This window comes from Mandrillus leucophaeus, unplaced genomic scaffold (genome assembly GCF_000951045.1).
Source record: "Mandrillus leucophaeus isolate KB7577 unplaced genomic scaffold, Mleu.le_1.0 Scaffold125, whole genome shotgun sequence".
Lineage (NCBI taxonomy): Eukaryota > Metazoa > Chordata > Mammalia > Primates > Cercopithecidae > Mandrillus > Mandrillus leucophaeus.
This window is the reverse complement of record NW_012100876.1, coordinates 23,442-44,659: the sequence shown is the minus strand read 5'-3', so window position 1 is coordinate 44,659 and position 21,218 is coordinate 23,442. Positions and strand designations below refer to the sequence as shown.

General features: G+C 45.5%; 2 protein-coding genes across 6 annotated transcripts in view; one reads left to right on the top strand and one right to left on the bottom strand.

The window, feature by feature from the left end:
* Positions 1–1,790, top strand: part of CCDC113 (coiled-coil domain containing 113) — a 30,662-nt gene extending 28,872 nt beyond the window's left edge. For both annotated transcript variants that reach the window (XM_011971797.1, XM_011971798.1), the window contains 2 exons: positions 445–600; positions 1,644–1,790. In XM_011971797.1, coding sequence (XP_011827187.1) covers positions 445–600; positions 1,644–1,730 — 243 coding nt within the window. In that variant the 3' untranslated portion in view covers positions 1,731–1,790. The remainder of the gene's footprint in view (positions 1–444; positions 601–1,643) is intronic.
* Positions 1,791–1,949: 159 nt separating this feature from the next.
* PRSS54 (protease, serine, 54) lies at positions 1,950–17,374 on the bottom strand. 4 transcript variants are annotated; one of them, XM_011971794.1, is made up of 7 exons: positions 17,214–17,374; positions 16,342–16,569; positions 16,088–16,179; positions 13,236–13,413; positions 8,183–8,441; positions 6,841–6,972; positions 1,950–2,704 (listed from the first exon to the last, which is right to left on the bottom strand). In XM_011971794.1, the coding sequence occupies exons 3-7, from the start codon at positions 16,143–16,145 to the stop codon at positions 2,177–2,179; spliced, it is 1,155 nt and encodes a 384-aa protein (XP_011827184.1). In that variant the 5' UTR covers positions 16,146–16,179; positions 16,342–16,569; positions 17,214–17,374; the 3' UTR covers positions 1,950–2,176. The 4 variants fall into 4 exon arrangements, with proteins under 4 accessions (XP_011827184.1, XP_011827183.1, XP_011827185.1 ...); XM_011971793.1 differs by having other exon boundaries at positions 16,342–16,566; XM_011971795.1 differs by lacking the exon at positions 13,236–13,413.
* Between the last annotated feature and the right edge of the window lie 3,844 nt (positions 17,375–21,218).

The following is a 21,218-nucleotide window of genomic DNA, read 5'->3' as shown; positions in this document are numbered from 1 at the left end:
ATATATATACCTTATAATTTAAAAAGACATGGAAGTGAATTGAGTCTGATCGAAGTACACTTAAATACACAATTTTTCACACACAGAAAAACCCTAAGAAGTCAAAGTAAGTACAACACATTCCTTAATAAAGGAGAGGAAGAGGAAGGAGGGAAGGAAAGGAAAGGGGAAGAGAGACAAAGGACAGGAAAGGAAAAGAAAAGGGAAAGGAATGAAAGAAACAAGACTATTTAGACCGCACTAGGTGTTTCTGAACTGGCTTAAAATATGTTTTGCAAAAAAATCAGAGTTTTGTGATTCCCACCCCCTCCCCAACCTCTTTGAAAATGTAAACATTATTTTTGGAACTCTATTAGAACCATGGGAAGAGATGTCAGGGCCAGTGAGTTCTCAAAGCAAGAGCTTCTGGGGTTCCCTGGGTGTAACTGGTCCTTCCCAACCCAGGACCGGGCCAAAGCCGAGGCAGTGAACAAGAGGCTCCGGAAGCAGCTGGCTGAGTTCCGGGCGCCACAGGTGATGACTTACGTCCGGGAGAAGATCTTAAATGGGGACTTGGAGAAGAGCATCAAGATGTGGGAAAGGAAAGTGGAGATAGCAGAGGTGAGCCACGGGAAGCCCCGAGATGGGCAGTCTTTTATGTCTTCAATGTTTTCATTTAGGATTTTGTTCTTTGGGCTAAGAATACAGATATTTGGATATGTAATTTCTGGGAGAAACCTCAGCAGTTGCTTTAACTATTAAACCAAGATGAAGGATGATTTTTTTTTTAAGTTCCCCCTTTTGCATTGTTAGGGGCAGGGTCTTTTCCATTTTCAGGGAGAAACTCTGTAGTAATAGTGTGTTTTTAGTTGCCTGTTTTCTTAATGAATTCTAGAAGTTTCTGAATCCCTCTGCACTGGTAATTTAGTGATTGCTACTTTATACATGGAGAAGTCAGTTTTTTAAAAAATGAGATACTGATAGATTTTTTAATATCACTCAGGACCTCATTCCATGCGTGTACACAGTCGCCATGGGTCTTTCTGCTTTTAAACGAATCCCGCAGACTTTGAATATGGTAGTGTGACAGGAAGCGCCCTTGCTCCTGTGAGCTGCGGGGGATAAATAGGCAATGGAAACCATATGCTGGCGTCAGAAGAAAGACAAGCACCCAGACTGCCATGGCCACGTTGCAAACTGAGGTCATGCAGGACATCATCAGAGTAGCTTAGAAAGCCAGTCAGGTCACTTGGAAAACTGGGACCTTGGCGTTTTCACATCTAGACCCTGGCTCCCATTTCCTATGTTACTTTCTCCTGCCTCTCCTTTGGCCATTTTGCAGCAGAGAGTAAATTAGGATCCAAACTTGGGCCCCTTAGATCTGAAACTGAGAAGTAGCAGAATCGTGGCAGGAGCATGCAACTTCTCACTTCACTGAGCAGAAGAAACATGCTCTATAGAAAAATCCTCTGGGTGGGTGCTACCCCTTGGTGGCCCCCACACAGCAGCATGCATGGGGGACACGCTGCCCCACACAGGGTTGCCTGCACCATCACGGGGCTGGATGAGGGCTGCATTCTAAGTAACCACAGTTTTCCTCAAGTGACCTTCTCCCCACTCTCCTTTATAGTTTTCTTTTTCTTTTCTTTTCTTTTTTCTTTCAGATGTCCTTAAAAGGCTACCGTAAGACTTGGAATAGAATGAAAATAACCAATGAGCAGTTGCAGGCAGATAACCTTGCTGGGAATTAGCCAGAGGCAGGCCACGGCTTACAGACCGCAACATGACCTATTAAAGTAATCAGCTCCTTTCTAGTCACCGGCTCCTCTCACTGTTCCCTGTCTGCCTGGTGTTCCCAACCCCCCAGCCAGGCTGAGCATCACCTCCTGGGCTACATCTGCCCATGGGGAGTGTTTTCACAGCCTGGCCCCTGGAACTGTTGCCACTGAAAGAACCACAGGGCGCTCTAATGGTTTGACACTTGTTAGCCAGCATTTAGTTCACAAGCATAATAAAAGTGACCTTCCCACACCCGGGAGAGGGACAGAGGAGGGAGAGCCAGCCCAGTGTGTGCTGTGGGCTTATCCATGGCAGCCCTGGTGTGCGACTATTAAAAACAGACACCAAAACAGCATGGTGAATGCCTGGCACTCAGCATTCTGAGCTTACTCTTCAGTTTGGTGGGGTGGCTCCTGGACTAGATACTGCTGCAAAAGAAAACGAGCATGAAGGAAACCAAGATGATTTCTGCGGGCTGATGCAACCTTTTCTGACCTGCAGAAATCCTACCTTCCCCCACCTCCCCACCATAATAGTCATAGTATAAGGGTTGTACAGATGCCTCAGGAGACCGGCCTGATTCCTTTACACCCTTCTCCCTAACATCTAGATCATCTCTAGAGCTGGTTGCTAGTCGTGAATGCGTGATGGTCCTTCCTTGTCCCTGCAAGTATGATCCAACATGGCCCAGTTCAGAATCAGAATTCTGTGTCATGGCGGCATTTGGTCCGTGGCGGGAGAAAGAAATCAACTTTTCCCAGTGGTGGAGTGAGGACAGGGGAGGGCCGGCCCTCTCAGCCTTGGATGTGATCCATTTGCTGTAGTCTTCCACCTTGGTGTACAGAAACAGGCCAGGGCACGTCTCACCACCGAAGTTCAGCACTCCTCTCAGAACCCACAGATCGAACTGCTGTAGCTGGCACATCATTGGGCTTCCTGGGTCCCCCTGTGACAAAAGACAGAAAGCTTCAAGTCTTAGAAAAACTAGTTTTTGTTGTAAATCTATCTTTGTGCAATATACTGTTTGTTCTAGAAATGTTTTACGCTGGTTCTCACTGGAAATGGGGCAAATTATAGGGTACGATTTCAAATCTAGGCAGCCACCACCACAAATTCCAGCAAGATGACTTTTCCTTTTATTATGCAAATTAGCTGTGGACTTCTACTGATTGCCTATAGCTTCCTGGTTCATACTTCATTTTCTTGCCCCTTTCCAGTCCTTTGGCCAAACCTTCCCTCTCTTCTGGCTTCTCATTCCTGAAATGTTGGTGTTTGTTTCCGTTCCGTCCTGAAATGCTCACATTTTCCCTTCTCTCTGCCTTGCTTCGACCCTTAGTTTAAGCCACTTCCTGCCGCCTGGCAGCTGCTCACCAGCCTGACTGGCTGTACTCTTGGTCTTCCCCGCTCCCAAGGGAGCAGTCCTCTGGGACTCGGGAATTCTGCCACATACACTTTACCTAAGGTGAAGGAGTAGAAGCTTGGCACCGTTAGCTAGATATGGGACCCTGGCAAGTGACCAAATCCTCTCTGAGCCAAAGTGGGAACACAGTTAATGCCTGTAACACGTGCTGAGCACAGCACAGTGCCTGGCACACAGCACACACTCAATAGAATATTAGCTACCATCATCTTGATGTCTCTATAAAGGCCATCATTTTTCTGAAAAGTTGGGGAAGACGGGAAAAGCAACAAGGCAACTACTAGGTATCATTTACCTTACCTGCCCTGACCCCACGCCCCCAGGTCTCCTCTCAAAGGAATTCCTGCCCCTCCTGTGGCCCAACTGTGTCCAAGAAGGGGGTGGTCATCCCCAGGCTAGCCAGCCACCTTTGACCTGTGTGGCCTGCCTGACTGGAAGGCCCAGGCAATGACATGTTGCTCTCGCGGTTTGGACTGAGACACAGAATGGGGCTGCAATTAACAACAGGAAACAATCTGAACAGATTCAACCATGAGCAGCAGAAGGCAAGAGAGCAGCTGCCTCAGCCCCTCACCATCCAAGGCCTGAGTGTGTGGTCTGTCTTGGGTATTTCTCTCTCTCTCTCTCTCTCTCTCTCCCTCCTTCTTTCTTTCTTTCTCTGTCCCCGAGGCTGGAGTGCAGTGGTGCAATCTTGGCTCACTGCAACCTCCACCACTGAGTTTCAAGCAGTTCTCCCACCTCAGCCTCTCGAGTAGCTCAGCTATGTGCCATCATACCCAACTAAGACTTTTTTTTTTTTTTTTTTGAGATGGAGTCTTCTCTGTCACCCATGCTGGAGTGCAATGGCATGATCTCAGCTCACTGCAACCTCCTTTTCCTGGGTTCAAGCGATTCTCCTACCTCAGCCTCCCCAGTAGCTGGGATTACAGGCGCCCATCACCACGCCTGGCTAATTTTTATTTTTAGTAGAGATGGGGTTTCACCATGTTGACCAGGCTGGTCTCAAACTCCTGACCTCGTGATCCACCCGCCTCGGCCTCCCAAAGTGTTAGGATTACAGGCATGAGCCACCATACTCAGCCTAATTTCTATATTTTTAGTAGAGATGGGGTTTCATGATATTGGCCAGGCTGGTCTTGATCTTCTAACTTCAAGTGATCTGCCCGCCTCAGCCTCTTAAAGTGCTGGGATTAGGCATGAGCCACCATGCCCAGCGGGGTATTCTCTTTCAATAAATCTCCCCTTTTCCAAGGAAGCCACACCAGAACAGAGAGAAAGACCAGTGGGAGAAGAAGGGAGCAACTCCGCGGGCAGGGCAGCAGGGAGGCCGTGCTGCAAAGCTGCCGTGATTCCCTGGTGATCTCAGCAGGTCAAGGCGAGACACGTGAGAAAGGCCTTGAGGACTTCATTCTGTGCCTCTCTTTGGATGGAAGGGGGTGCTTTAGTGCAGAACTCTTGACTTTTCGATTGACTGGTGAACAGGCCCTTGTGTGCACCTCACTATGTCTGCCTAGGTCATGGGGGCTCCTTGGCTAAGAATGACATGGTTCCCCCCTTCATCAGTCCCATTCACAGTTTAACTGTAGTGGTATAGCCACAGCAAGAAAAAGAATGTGATTTAGGACGAATGATTGGATGAATGATTGGGACATGTCCTCAGCTATGGCATGGTTTTGCAGGTCGCTGTTCCACCTGGGCACAGCATATGCACTTTTTCTCTTCCCCATAATGCTGTAGGGGCTGCGACTTCTGAAGCACAAGAGGCAGAGGTGAACAGCTCCAGATGCCCCTCTGGAGCTACCGTACTTCATCTCCCAAGGGAGCGGCCACAGCCCAGAGTGGGGTCTTTCAGTGTGTGATCTTTTCCCTTGACATTCAGCAAAAGCCCTAACAGTGGTAGAATAAAGGCTGGATGGGTGAGTGCAGAGTGATTCTGCTTTTGCTGGGTTTTGGGGAAACCCATAGGCAGATTCTGAACCTGGTAGTTGATTCTACATGTGGGAATTGTGGCTTTGAAGACCTCTGGACATGAGAACATATTTCTAAGACAGAGGATTCTACGGGGACAGGTCACCATTAGGTGATGTGCAAGCATAATTCTGTTAAAAAATGAAGGCCTGTTTAGAGGTGTGTCACAGTTAAAAACCAACCTGAACTTTGCAGTTAGATTTTAAAAGATGGTCACTTAGAGTAGAAATAGCTTAGAATATTCCATTGAATCTAAGATACAGTTAGAAATCAACATCTTTGAAATTAGGGTGTGTCTTTTTTTTTTTTTTGAGATGGAGTCTCAGTCTGTTGCCCAGGCTGGAGTGCAGTGGCACGATCTCGGCTCACTGAAAGCTCCGCCTCCTGGGTTCATGCCATTCTCCTGCCTCAGCCTCCCGAGTAGCTGGGACTACAGGCGCCCACCACCATGCCCAGCTAATTTTTTGTATTTTTAGTAGAGATGGGGGTTTCACCATGTTAGTCAGGATGGTCTCGATCTCCTGACCCTGTGATCCGCCCGTCTCAGCATCCCAAAGTGCTGGGATTACAGGCGTGAGCCACCGCGCCCGGCCAGGCTATGTCTTTTAATCAGTTGATATCAGAGAAACTGACAGCATTTTTTCTTTCTCAGGATTACATAAAATGATGGTGCATTCCATAATTGGCAGCATCTTAGATCTGAGGACGTATGATACTTGTTTGATGGAATGGTTGAGGGCAGAATTTTGTTAAAAAGCTCTATCTTCACCGTAATTTAACACATTATCTAATTTAGGAAATTGTTAAGATCCCCCACCTGGCAGAGGACCCAGTACGAAGTAGGCACTCAATAGATGTTACACCAACTTTGGAAGGGCAAATGTATTTCTTAATGAGAGGCAGTCCATGCTTTTGCAATAAAATGACTTAGAAAAAATTATCTTTATATATGTATTTTTCCCCTTGCTCTAAAAATCCTGCCTTTCTGGATCCTATAGGGAAAAAAAAAATTCCCCATCAGGTGTCCTGAAGGTTATTTAAAGGAGAGTGAGTGATAAGCCTCTTAGAAAAGCAATTCTAGAGTAGAGGAGATAAACTCTATCTGGATATCTGGTAGACCTAGGTCCTTGTCTTTGCTCTAACTTTTATTGACTGTGTGACCCTAGTAAGCCACACTTTCTCCAGATTTGGATATGAAGGGGCCTGAACCAGGTGTGTGTGACTTCCACACGTTTTTTTTGAGGCAGTAGGACAGCCACATCTGTACAGCTCTCATCTGGCTGGAGGGCAGGGCTTCTCAGAGAAGAAAAACCCAATAACTGATAGCATCAGAGGGGCGTCTAGGTTCCCTAGAAGCTGAATACAGCAGCCCCACACTGTAGACCTGCTCAAAGCATATCTGCCTGTGTGGTTTGGACTCAGACTTTCAAATTTTTAGCTAGTTAAAAAGCACCTGTGACTTAGACAAGCTTCATCATGTTACACTGAAAATCATGACTGGTTAGTTCATTCAGCAGATTTTTATTGAGCGCATATTGTCTGCCAAGTGCTGTTCACTCCAGAGACAGCCACTCATCCCAAGCTCTAGTCCCTGCCTTCACAGAGCTCCCCATCTAGGGAAGGGGTCTGAGGCTCCCTTGGATGTGACCAAGGCTTACTCTCAACACTTAGCTTCTATTCCATGAGGTTCTTACCAAGCAGGCAGTCTTGGTTTCGTCTTTCGTGTGGCTGCCGCATTCTGTCTTCTGGAGTTTGTGTAGGGGACACATGTCAAGATCTTTCACGAAGATTTTCCTCAGGATACTCATCGTCATGTGATTTCCTGTCTGGACCATGCAACAGAGAGCCCAGGGATTATTAATGAGAAGGCAGTCCCCTATGTCAACACAACTCCAACTCACATAGCCAAATGAGAGTGAGAATTTTTTTTTTTTTTTTTTTTGAGTTGGAGTCTTACTCTGTCACACAGCCTGGAGTACAGTGGTGTGATCTTGGCTCACTGCAACCTCCACCTTTCGGGTTCAAGAAATTCTCCTGCCTCAGCTTCCGGAGTAGCTGGGATTACAGGCATGCACCACAACGCCCAGCTAATTTTGGTATTTTTATAGAGATGGAGTTTCACCATGTTGGCCAGGCTGGTCTCGAACTCCTGACCTCAAGTGATCCACCTGCCTTGGCTTCCCTAAGTGCTGGGATTACAGGCATCAGCCACTGTGCCCTGCCAGAAATGTTCTCATAAATTCCTTTTTTTTCATAGAAATAAGAACCTGTGACTGAGTTTTTGCTGAAAACTACCTCCACTTTGAACTCGAATGTGCAAACAAGCAGAGAATACCCTTCCTCCTCTTCTAGAGAGCATCCATTTCCTTGTTTCTTTCTTTCCCCAAAATGAAAGAAAACAAGGATGGCTTAGACAAGAGGACAATCAGCCCTAGTTTGGGGACTAACATCCCCTCACCCCTCTGTACCCTTGTACTCATTCCAGGGTGTCCACTGCCTCTGTACTTTCAGTTTTGATGTAGGGCTAGAGGGTAAAGGACCAATGTGATGTAAGAATGGCCATGGAATGGGCACAGTAACTCATGCCTAATCCCAACACTTTGGAAGGCCGAGGTGGGAGACTTGCTTGAGCCCAGGAGTTTGAGACCAGCCTGGGCAATATAGCAAGACCCCATCTCCACAAAAAATAAATTTAAAACAATTAACCAGGCATGGTGACATGTGCCTGTAGTCCCAGCTACTCGGGGCTGAGGCAGTAGGATCACATGAGCCCAGGAGTTCAAGGCTGCAGTGAGCCATGATGGCACCACTGCATGAAAAAGACCCTGTCTCAAAAAAAAAAAAAAAAAAAAGAAGAGTGGCAACAGAAAGGGAAAGCCCTAGGAGACTTGACTGATTAGGTAAGGGTTTCAGCCAAACTCTAGAACCTCAAGCAAGCTCCATTATTAAATTAAGATAGGCCCTAGATTGGATTATCCAGGTCGCCCCCACTGCCAGCACACACACAGCCTCCTCTGGGAGGAGGAATGCCTTAACTGCAGATGTGGGATTCCATCCTGACACCCAGCAGTTCTGCAAGACTGGTGGTGTATGCAACTTTCTGCCGAGGAAGCAGATGGACTGGACCAGGTTGCCAAAATGCATCGCTGTGTCTGTCTTCAGGAGGGCTATGTTGTTGCTCATGGAGTTGTTATCAAAGTCCTCATGGATGATGATGGTATTGACTGGATACTCTGTGTGAGCAATCTTGCTGGGATCCATGTTACTTATACCCACTATAACGACAATGTCCTTCCTGGAGAAGAGAGCAAGGGAATCTTGAGAGGCCAAGACAGCAAGGAAGCTTCACACTTCCCTGTTTTCCTATTTATGTTTTTTCAGCCTGGAACACTCCTATTCCTTGTGTTAATTCTTCCTGACCCCTTTGGACTCAAGTTTATAGGAAATCTTTTATGAACCCCTAGGCTTGTGCCCTCTTTTGTGAGCCTGCAGAATCCTGGAGATTCTTCAATCTTAACACCATTTGCCCCACCACTAAAGAAAATCTGTTAACATGTTATTGCTGATTAACATTTTTTCTATGAATAGGTTTTTTGTTTGTTTGTTTTTTACATATTGTAGTTTGCCAAAGTAGTAATTGCAGTTCTGCCAAAGATGTCATCTTGACTCCCGCTTTTAGTATTTGACATTTTAAGATAGGCATCTTTCCTTATTATATATTCTGTAAATACATTTTGGAGAAATTAAAGTTCTAATAACAATAGAATTGAGTTGGGTGTTTTCCCTTTCTCCTCTTGGGAATCACCCAAGAAACTGTGAGAATGAGGAACAAATACAAACACCATAAAACCAAGAGATGCTAAAGAATTCAGATCTCAGAGTCAAAGGAAGAGCTGATGAAAGGAAGGATGGCAGGAGTGCAAAAGTTGTAGATGACACTGACTGCCACAGAGCTCAGAAAAAGCTTGTTGAGCATGTTCTCATCAAAGAAGCAAAAAGAAAAGAAACAAGACCATCACCAAAATGAAGCCCAAATCAAAAGCAGCATAAAGGAGAATAGGGCCCACAGAAAACACAATTAGGGGCATTGAGAAATGTGACCAAAATGAAAATTAACAAAGATTTTTAAAGGCTTGAGAGGAAAATGAAAGATAAGGCAGTCACAGGAGACCCAGCTGACCACAAAGAAAGTAACCAAATGATGAAACAGGAAAGATATTTCAAGATATAATTTAAGAAAACTTTTCAGAACTAAGACTTGAATCTATAGTTTGGAGACAGCTAACCTACCTCCAGTAGTGTTGACTGTCCACTATATAGTTTGGGGTAGTTAACGCTGAGACATAGTTCTGGTCAGGTCCCAACAGGAAATAAATGTTCTACTCAAATAAGATAAATTGGGGTGAGTTTAATAAAGGGATTTTTTACAAAGGTCTTGGCAGGATGCAGGGAAACCACAAGGACTGCTCTGGGCACTGCATGCTATGGGCAGCTCCTGCTGAGGTAATGACGCTGTGCTGACACCGTCTCTGGGCTCTAGGTGAGGGGAGGATGTGATCAGACAGAGCTGTGTAGAGTGGGTCACTTAGCTGGTAAAAGCAGCCAACCAGCAGCCAATATGCAGTAGTCCTCGGAGGAGTAAGGACCCTGACTTCACTCTCCCCACTCCCTCTGATCTCTTGCCTCTTATATGATTGTTGGCCAAAACCAGCTGGAATCCAGAAGGCAAAAAAGACCACTGGTATAACCCATACAGGTGAGCCTCCTGGGGCCTGGCAGGGTAGAAGAGTAGAGTAGATCTGAAGGGGCAGGTGGGGGAAATCCAGCACAACTAGTAAAGTTGCTGGACTTGAGTGACAAAGAAGGAATCCTTGGACATCCAGACTAACAAAGATGAGGTCATCTTAATTAAGTTTGGCTGTATTGTCTTAACCAAAATACTGGCATTACAGGTGTGAGTTATTGCGCCTGGCTGGTAGGCGATTTTAATTCACCTCTGACAGTCTAGGACAGATAAAGTAGACTTCCTTGCCCAATTTTATATATTGAATTATACCCCAACCATGGAGAATGAATGAACTTTTTAATTTACCTGTGAAAATATTCACATAGACCACCCATAGTAGACAGGCAGGACAACCTCAACAAATCCTAAATAGATCACCACGTGGTATAATTCAATAATGTTAGAAAACAAAACAAAAAACCCTAGCACCTGGACATTTTAAAACTCTGTCTTGGACACACATGGTGGCTCACATCTATAATCCCAGCACTTTGGGATGCCAAGGCGGGTGGATCACCCGAGATCAGGAGTTCAAGACCAGCCTGGCCATTGTGGCAAAACCTCATCTCTACTAAAAATACAAAAATAGCTGGGCATGGTGGCATGCACCTGTAGTCCCAGCTACTTGGTAGGCTGAGGCAAGAGGATTGCTTGAATCCAGGAGACCGAGATTGCAGTGAGCTGAGAGCGCACCTCTATACTGCAGCCTGGGTGACAGAGCAAGACTGTCTCCAAAAAAAAAAAAAAAAAAAAAAAAAAAATTATATAAAATTAAAAAATCAAGCTTTCACTTTAATAAAACCCTTGAGTCAAAGAGAAAATCAAAACCAAAAGAATGGACCAGATAGAAAATAGCCATAATGAAAACGCTACATAGAAAACAGAACTTCCATGGAGAGCTAGTTGGCAGTAGCTCTCAGGATTTTAAATGCATGTCGTTTTTAGCCCAGTCTTTCTACTCCTGGGATGTCTACACTACGGCACACTTGCATGCATGTGAAATAATGCGTGTACAAGTATGTCTGTTGCAGCATTTTTGGCAGTAGTAACAGATTAGAAACAGCCTACATTTCCATTAACAGAGGACTGTGTAGTTACGGTACTTCCATTACAGGCTATTGTGCAGCTGACAAAAAGAATGCATTAGCCATTTATGTACCAATAAGAAAAGGTCTCTAAAATTTATGATAAAGTGAAAAAAGGCTGTGAGTAAATTAATGTGTATGGTGTGCTACCAGTTGCATGGTGGGTGTGTCGCGGGTATGTTATGAACTCAATTGCATTCTTTTGAAAATTTGTAGGTTGAGGTCCTAACCCCCAATTTGACCATATATTTGGAGATAGGGCCTTTAAGGAGGTAATTAAGATTACATGAGGTATAGGCTGGGGCTGTAATCTAACAGGACTGGTGTCCCTATAAGAAGAGAAAGAGACACCAAGAATGCACAGGCACAGAGGGAAGGCCATGTGAGAACACAGCGAGAAGGTGGCTGTCTGCAAGCCAAAGAGAGAGGCCTCAGGAGAAACCAAATCTACTGACACCTGGATCTCAGACTTCCAGACTCCAGAACTGTGAGAAATAAATTTCTGTTGTTTAAGCCACCCAGTCTGTGATATTTGTTATGGCAGCTTAAGTAGACTAATACAAGGGGAAAGAAAATTCTCTGTCAATAGACATAAGAAACAATATAGCCAGACCTATAGGTATATCGATATCCATGAGTGCTTTGAGTATTTAAGAAGGAATAGGCAAGAAATTGGTGACCGAATGTGACGCAAGGGAGAAAAACTAGTGACTGAGGGGTGGGGGAGGGAAGGAGCTGCTTTTCGCTGTACATCCTTTGGTTTCTCGTGAACATTTTAGTACATACTTTTTTTTTTTTTTGGACATGGAATCTGGCTCTGTCACCCAGGCTGGAGTGCTGTGGCACGATCTCAGCTCACTGCAACCTCCACCTCCCAGGTTCAAGTGGTTCTCCTGTCTCAGCCTTCCTGGTAGCTGTGATTACAGGTGCATGCCACCATGCCCAGATAATTTTTGTATTTTTTAGTAGAGACAGGTTTTTGCCATGTTGATCAGGCTGGTCTCAAACTCCTGGCTTCAAGTGATCTGCCCGTCTCAGCCTCAGTGCTGGGATTACAGGTGTGAGCCACTGCACCCGGCTGCACATGTATTTTTAATTAAAAATACAAATCCTATGTTAAAGTATTTACCAGCTGCATAATATTCCATCAAGGATTTATATTATAATTTATTTAGCCAATTATAGTCATTATACTCTCTCCCCCAATACTCTCTGTGTGTTTATATGTAATTATATATTATATGCTATATGTTACATATAATATTGTGTACATATATTCGATATACATATATGTTACAATATACATGTATATTATGTATAATAGAGTTAGTATATAATTACATGTATATTATATACTATATATTACGTATAATATATATTTATGTGTATAGCATGTATATATATGAAAAATTATAATTTCGTCGCAATAGTGGGACATTAGGTTTCTTTTCAGTGTTTTGTGTGTAATTAACCATCCTAGGAACAACTTTGTACATACAAATTTTCCAGTGGTTGAAATTATTTCCTTAATGTTGATTCCCAGAAATGAAATCACTGGGTCAAAGAGTGAGAAATATTTACCAAAAACTTTATTCTTTTAGTAATATTTATGATTTTTTTCTGGCTTAAAAGAATGCATATTTGTACTACAGAATTTGCAGAATACAGAGAAGCTAAAAGAAGAAAGCAGAAATTGTGCATTCTGAGCATGCAGAGATAAGCACTCTTAAAAGTGTTTCTGTATTTTTTTCGAGGCTTTTCTCTGTGTACATGCATTTGTGGCAGTAACGTTTCTAAGGCCCAAGTGTTTTAAGGTAAGGGCTCCTATCGACTGGCCGAACAGGATAAGCGGTAGGGGGCCTAAGTGTTTTAAGGTAAGGGCTCCTATCGACTGGCCGAACAGGATAAGCGGTAGGGACCCTAGTATTAGGAACCAGTGCCTCTGTGATGGCAGTAAAATCAGAAGGAATATCCCACCTGCATTGAACGGAGGACTCATCTTTTCATTTTTCCATTGCGAGGCCTACAGTCCTCACAGCAGAGATCAGCCTTGGCAACCGGTGATTTTAGGGCTCACAGCAGAGCAAACGCTGAGCTGGTAAAAAGCCCTGTCCCCCAGAATGCACCTTGCAGGACCTCCCCAGGCTAAGGAGGAGACAGGGCCACCCCCACCCTCACCCGCGGCGATGCTGCGGGCCCCAAAAGCAGGGGCACTGGCCTGTTCTGAATGGCGGATGCGATGCTGAGGACCCAGAACTCGCTGAGGATGCAGCCGAAAGCCAGGTGTGTGTACTGTGAGTCCTGCAGCGACACCACCCACGGGAACTCCATGCTGCTGACCAAGCCCTCCTTGAGGTCAGGACCGTAGAAAACGGAAGCTTTCTGGACGCCACAACCTGCGGAGCAGGTGCGGGGCCTCACTGCCGGGGCAAGGAGACCTCAGGACCCTCTCTTCTGCGGGCTGTCTCGATCATCACTAACCTTACCCGCAACCCCTGCTTCTTTCTTCTTCCTAGTATGTCTTCTTCACCCTAAAAGATGCTCAGTGGCATTTTTGAATCCCAAAATTATGTTAGACTACAAATAAAAACTCTCATCTATTGAACACATAACGGTACATATTGGCAATGTCTGCCACCTTTCGTGTTCATCAGCAGTTCTCAAAGCCTGGTCTGGAACCCCCGGGAGTCCTCAACACACTTTTGGGATCTGCAAGGTTAAAGCTATTTTTGTTTTCTTTTCTTTTCTTTTTTTTTTCTTTTTTGAGAGGAGATCTCATTGTGTCGCCCAGGCTAGAGTGCAGTGGTAGGATCATAGCTCCCTGTGGCCTCAACCTCTCGGGTTCAAGCAATCCTCCTGCCTCAGCCTCTGGAGTAGTTGTGACTACAGGTGCCTGCCACCACCCCTGGCTAAATTCTTCTATTTTTAGTAGAGATAAGGTCTTGCTATGTTCCCAGGCTGATCTAGAGCCCCCTAACTCAAGAGATCCTCCCTCCTCAGCCTCCCAAAGTGTTGGGATTACAGGCATGAACCACTGCGCCCAGCTTTAAAACTACTTTCATAAGAATGTGAAGACATTATTTGCATTTCTGCTCTCTTCATTAATGTACCATAGAATTTTCCAGAGGCTACAGGATGTCATCACTGTGATTGCTAGTAGTATGTGTGACCTTGTGCATTCCTTTTTTTATTTTTATATATTTTTAAGATGGAGCCTCACTCTGTCGCCCGGCTGGAGTGCAATGGCGCGATCTCGGCTCACTGCAACCTCCGCCTCCTGAGTTCAAGTGACTCCCCTGCCTCAGCCTCCCGAGTAGCTGGGATTACAGATGCACGCCGCAACGCCCAGCTAATTTTTCTATTTTTAGCAGAGATGAGGTTTTGCTCTGTTGGCCAGGCTGGTCTTGAACTCCTGACCTCAAGTGATCTGCCTGCCTCAGCCTCCCAGAGTGCTGGGATTACAGGCGTGAGCCACTGCGCCCGACCAGTGACTCCTTTTTCAGCCATGCATCCAACCACACTCAGCCCTGGCAGGTGCTGGGGTAGGGCCTGGGATTCCAAGAAAGGATTTTAGGAGCCCATCAGAGTGACATGCTGAAGAGTGATGGCGATATAGAGGGATATGTGACCCAGGGAGTGTGCCCAAAGTATAAGAGGAGGGGGCATGAATTCTGCCCAGGACATAAAGTCTGGGAGGGCTTCCCCCTGGGGGCAACCTTACATGTGAGCACCAAAAACAGTTTCCAAGCCATGACCCTAAGAACTGATTGTAACATACAGAATTATCATTAAAGGAGCACAGAGGACCTCTCCATCATGGGGCATCATACAACCAGACATCTCCATTAATTGACACTTGGTGACTTTGCTGGAGCAATGACAGACTGATTTTAGCAAGATGATGTCTGGGAGGTCACTAAGTGCATCAGAACCACTAGAGACAGGATTCGTTATCTTTGGTCTGATTTCTCCTTGAGACGTTGGCAATCTACGGTGCAAGGCATTCGCCAACCTTCCCTAATCCCACAAGAGCTTATGAGCGTGTGACCACTTTTGCTTTTTCAAAGCTCTAGTTGGCTAGTTTATCTGACCTTACAAAACCCTTAAAAGACAAGACGTAATGAGGAAATCTGACCCAGAGATGAAATGCTTGTCTTGACCTGTTAGCTGTGGCTTTTTAAGGAGGGAGAAGACCTTTCTGTGTTTTCTGGGTATCTCCTGGTCTCCTTGGGACTGCAAGAAGACAGGGAGCTGCAGGAGGCTGAGGGAGCTGAAGGACTCACCTCTATGTGTACGTGTGTGTGTGTATGTGTGTGTGCATGTGTGTGTGTGTGTGAGTCCGTGTGTGTGCATGTGTGTGTGCATGACAGTCCATGTGTGTGCCTGTGTGTTTGTGCATGTGTGTGTATGTGCCCATATGTGTGTGTGTGAGTGTATGTGCATGTGTGTGTGTGTGCACGTGGACTTTCTCATGTCTCCCATCTAACCCCAGGAAGGCAGGGCAGGGCCAGCTGGGATGGCAGCAAGGTGGGACAGAGCCTGCTTTAGCCAGCTATCTCCTCTCCACCTGCCCTCTGTAGGCTGGAATTCTTAGTTCTGAGCAGCTTAGAGGTCAAGGGAGGAGGGGACCGCAGCTGCCACTTCTGCCATCTGAGGCTGTGGTAGCCTCCCAGACACCTGCAGCAGTAGAAGCCCCCGCTGTTCCTGGGACCAGTCCTGCCGTTGGGGATTGTAGTTTGCAAAAGAGCAGTATTCCCCAGGAAGGACAGGGCAGGGGCTGGGAGTGGAGAGGCAGGCCTCTCGCTCACCCCTGTACCCAGAGAGCCTTATTTTCCTAACGACACTACCACCCTAAGGATTGGCTCTGACTTTAGTTTCCTCCATCCACGTCCCATGATTCACTTCTTTGCCTGGTTCCTGCCACCAATGCAGGCCGCCCAGCACAAAGTGCCGTGAGTCATCTTCCCTGAGCCCCTCCTTGGACATTAAGGACCACTTCATTCTCCTGGATGATCCCCATCTAAGCCACATGTGCAGCTAAAGTCAGAGGGAGGAAAGCAGCGCACTCACTGGTGGAAAAATGGAGAAGGCCGAGCAGCACCAGGAGCACCCCTCGCATCTCTGCCATCCCCAGAGAGACCCGTCGCGGACACCATGGGCAGCTGGGGAAACAAAACCCAGTGACTCCATCCTCTTCCCAAACACATGCGGGGTTTCCTAAGCCTCTTTTATCCATCCGCTTCCCAAACACACACGTTCCCTCCCAAACGTCGGAGGCTCTCCTTCTTTCTACCAACAAAGGTTCCAAGATGTAGGACACTGACCTGTCACATCCCTAGTGCTTGGTTCTGTGTAGTAAAGAGGCAGGACCAGTTGGCTCGCACTGTGGTTTGTGAGATGGCCCGAGAAGAGAAGGCAGCTTACTCTTGTCAATTTTCTTCTCAATTCAGCCCAAGCCCCTGAGCACCCCAGAGAGTTGGGTCTCTGAAAAGGGTTGCTTTTTGACTCGTGAAATTCAACCCTTGCCTTAACTCTGTAGCCATAAAATGCTGCTGAAAGAGAAGTAGAGTTTTAGTGGAAGCCCACCCTGGGATTAATGCCTGTGCTGTGGTTTTATCCTTCCTACTAAACTCTGCTGGCTAAAAGAATGCTAGGCTCTGTTAACTGTTAACAGCCTGTTTCTTTGTTTATTTTAGTTTATTTTGTTTTGGGACTGAGTCTCGCTCTATTGGCAGGCTGGAGTGCAGTGGCACGATCTTGGCTCACTGCAACCTCTGCCTCCCAGGTTCAAGCGATTCTCCTGCCTCAGCCTCCCAAGTAGCTGGGACTACAGATATGCACCACCATGCCCAGCTAATTTTTGTATTTTTAGTACACATGGGGTTTCTCCATGTTGGCCAGGCTGGTCTCGAACTCCTGACCTCAGGTGATCCACCCGCCTTAGTCTCCCAAAGTGCTGGGATTACAGGCATGAGCCACCGTGCCTGGCTGACAGCCTGTATCTTTACATAGGAACAGCCCCAGCATTTAGCTTATTCATTTGCACAACCGCAGTAAGAAGTAGACACTCTAATTATCGCCATTTTACAGATTCAGAAACTGATACTCAGAGACATCAAGTAGCCAGTCCAAGGTCACACAGCTGTCAAGCAATGCTCAGAAGCCCAAGGAACCCCTGTGCACAGTTCTAAGTCACCATGTTCCACTCATGACACTGGATGCCTCTTATCCTCAGAATGGTCCTCAGAGTTCTTCCATGAACTGCTCCTGCTCAAGGAGAAATGAACTCAGGCTGGCCTGACACAGTAGAGTTCAACAGAAGGATTTCTTCTACCGCCTTGGGAAGAATGTTCCATTGTGGCATCACGGTTACCATGGCATCACCAAGCAAATGTCTGGACATGGGGACTTAGGAGGAGCTAGGATGAAAGGCCTCCTTGTTGCTTAGCCTTGGCAGGGCTCTTCTGGAAGCCAGGCTCTCTCCTAGTCCGTCTGAGAAGACATCCTTTTTGCTAGATCCCAAAATCCTCTCTGGTCGTGGCCACGGTCTGTCTACCCCACTCAGTGCCTGCCCTGTGTCCACACACGCTTGTCAGACTGGACTGAGGAAGCCCACAACTGGGGTGGGTTTGGAATTTCCAGTCCGCGTCAGCATCTTACACTCCCAGTGTGGTTTCTTTCAGACTTAGCCCAGTTTTCTTTAGCCTCTCAGTTTCCGGGTCCGATCTAAGCTACCAGACCAGTTCTGCCAAACCAGAGGCCCGGATGGGATCTGCCACCCCAGCCACTGCGAGCAGCTTTGGTTTCAGCCCAAATGCCAGGACTGGAGAAGTGTTGACAAGGTTGAGGTAAGATGTTAATTCCACGGAGCAACAGAGGGAGGGTGGGCGTGCAGGCCTCTGGTGCAGACGCTCAAAAGATCCTTACTGGATGGGTAGATGAATGACTGATGGAAGGCAGGAAGGCTGGTGAGAAAGTGGAGCCTAGCTGGGCATGGTGGCTCACGCCTATAATCCCAGCACTTTGTGAAGCCGAGGAAGGCAAATTGCTTGAGCTCAGGAGTTTAAGGCCAGCCTGGGTAACATGGTGAGACCCTGTCTTTTACCAAAAATACAAAAATTTAGCCAGATGTGGTGGCACATGCCTATAGTCCTAGGTACTCGAGAAGCTGAGGTACAGTTAGCTGCGATCACAACACTGCACTCCAGCCTGGGTGACAGAGTGAGACCCCATCTCAAAATAATAATAATAATAATAATGTGAGGCCTGAGTCCAAAAGGAGCCGCTACCTCCTTCCTCCATGGTTCCCCTGATGTCCTGCTGGCTTCACCACCCTCCCTCACCTTTAACCCTGTGCAGGGGAGCAGGGCCACTGGCTTCTGCTACAAGAATAGAAAATTTTTGGTTGTGAGAGAAGTGGGAGTTGATTCTTCAATTTGTTCCACATCACAGGTCTCAAAGAGCTGTATTTTAAATTTTTATTTTTCATTGTTTTTAGAGACAGGATCTTGCTCTGTTGCCCAGGCTAGAGTGGAGTGGTGCAATCATAGCTCACTGCAGCCTCGAACTCCTGGGCTCAAGTGACCCTCCAGCCTTGGCCTCCCAAGTAGCTGGAACTACAGGCCTGTGCCACCAGGTCTGGCTAATTTTTCATATTATATTTTTTTGAAGAGATGGGGTCTTGCTGTGTTGCCCACACTGGTCTCAAACTCTTGGGCTCAAGTGATCCACGTACCTAAACCTCCCAAAGCATTAGCAATTATATAGATATGAGCCACTGCACCTGGCCCTCAAAGAGCTTTCATTACCATACGTTTCCTCACTCACAATTCTCAGGCACCCTGGCAGGTCAAAGGCATTTCCTGAGCTTTCCAGGTGAGAATATAGTGGCCCAGAATGTGTTTCTCATTCTTTTGTTCTTTGCTTAATACCTGTGTCCATATGGACGTATGCCTAAACTCTGTATTAAGTATGTGTGCAAGAGTTTCTCTAGGATTAGGATTGCTAGGTTACAGGATGTGTTAAGAGAAGCCTAACTTTACAAAATAATGCTGAATAGTTTTCTAAGGTGATTGTTTGAATTTACACTCCTACCAGCAGTGTATGTGGACTTTCATTGATTCGTCTTCTCCCCAACACCCGTTACTGTCAGCCTTAATTTTTTGCCAATCAGTTGGGTATAAAATGATATTGTGCTGCTAATTTGCATTTCTCTGATTTCTAAAAAGGTTTAGGATGTGTCCCCTCATTTATTGGGTGTACAAGTTAATCTTTGTGTCTTTTACTCTTTTTTTCTGTTGAGTTGCTTGCCTTTTACTTATTGATAAGTAGAAATTCTTAATACAGTCTGCATGTTGTTCATAATATGCATTATGAATATCTTCTGAATAGCTCACAATTTGTGGCCTGTACTTTTTATTTCTTTCTTTTTTTTTTTTTTTTGAGATAGGGTCTCACTCTGTCACTCAGGCTGGAGTACAAGTGGCTCCATCACGGCACGCTGCAGCCTCAACCTCCCAGGCTGAAGCCATCCTCCCACTTCAGCCTCCTGAGAAGCTGGGACCACAGGTGCCTACCACCATACTTGGCTACTTTTTTAATTTTTGGAGAGACAGGTTCTCACTATGTTACCCAGGCTGGTCTCGAACTCCTGGACTCAAGCAATCCTCCTGCCTCAGCCTCCCAAAGTGCTGAGATTACAGGCATGAGCCACTGCACCCAGGCCTGATTTCTTCATGGTGCTTTTGAATAACCAGAAATCTTAATTTTCATGAACTCACATGTATTCATCTTATTCAGTTAGGACTCTCTGTGTCTTGTTTAAGAAATTCTTCCCTAGCTCAGCATCAGAGATATATTCTACTCTATCTTCTTCTCAAACCCTTGAAGTCTTGTTTTTCACATATAAGTCCTCAACCTGTATGGATTCATTTTTTGTACATGGTGTGGATACTTAGTTGTGCCAGCATCATTTGTCACAAGTCTCCAATGTGACTCCAGCACATATCAAAGTATACATTTCTTTGTTGAACTTCTCTTTGTACTTAGTTTTCTAGTTTATTATTTTCTGCCCTTATCTTTTATTGTCTGTTTTCTTCTACCTGCTTTGAGTTTGTGTTATTTTCCTAATTTTTTATTTTTTAAGACAGAGTCTCGCTCTGTTGCCCAGGCTGGAGTGCAGTGGTGTGATCTCGGCCCACTGCAACCTCCACCTCCCAAATTCAAGCAATTATCCTGCCCCAGCATCCTGGCTAATTTTTGTATTTTTAGTAGAGACAGGGTTTCACCATGTTGATCAGACTGGTCTCGAACTCTTGAACTCGTGATCCGCCCACCTTGGCCTCCCAAAGTGCTGGGATTACAGGCATGAGCCACCACGCCCAGCCTATTTTCCTAAAATTTTTAGCTGGCATTTAGTGTGTTAACTTTAGCCTTCCTTTCTAATACAAGTCTTTAAGGCATTGTATTTCCCCTAAGTACCATTTCCCTGTAGCTCTTAACTTTTGATACCTTGTGATTTCCTTATCATTCAGTTCTGTTTTTACATTTCCATTGTGATTCTTGTTTGACTCTTGAGCTGCTTACAAATGTTTTCTTAAATTTCCCAAACATATGACTAGTTTTATTTACCTTTTTGATACAGACTTCTAACCCAGTTGGTTGGAGAATGTGATCTGTGTAATACAAATCTTCAAAATCTCTGAGACGTGCTTTGTGGGCTAATATGTGATAAGAATTGTTGTACCTGTACCATGTTTGCTTGAGGAAAATGTACTGTCTATATCTGTCAATTATCCTCAAGCTTGTTGACTGTGCTATTCAAATTTTCTGAATTATTCCTGATTTTTTTGTCTCCTTGGCCTATCAATCATTCAGAAAGGTGCCTCCTATTATGCTAGTGAATTTGCCCATTTCTTCCTATAGTTACAGCAATTTTTGCTTTATGTGTTTTGAAGCTATTTTCGCCCAGATACACAAATTTAGAATTGTTAACTATTCTTGGTAAATTGAACTATGGTTGATTCTCATTATTCGCTGTAGCTATGTTTTATAAAGTCCTAACAAACACTGAATTAATGAATACTGAACTTTTGTTCCTAGGGAAAATAACAAGAGTAGGTTCCCGAAAGCCTCTGGTCACAATTTTTATAAAATGGAGTACAATGATGCGATCTCGGCTCACTGCAACCTCAACTTCCTG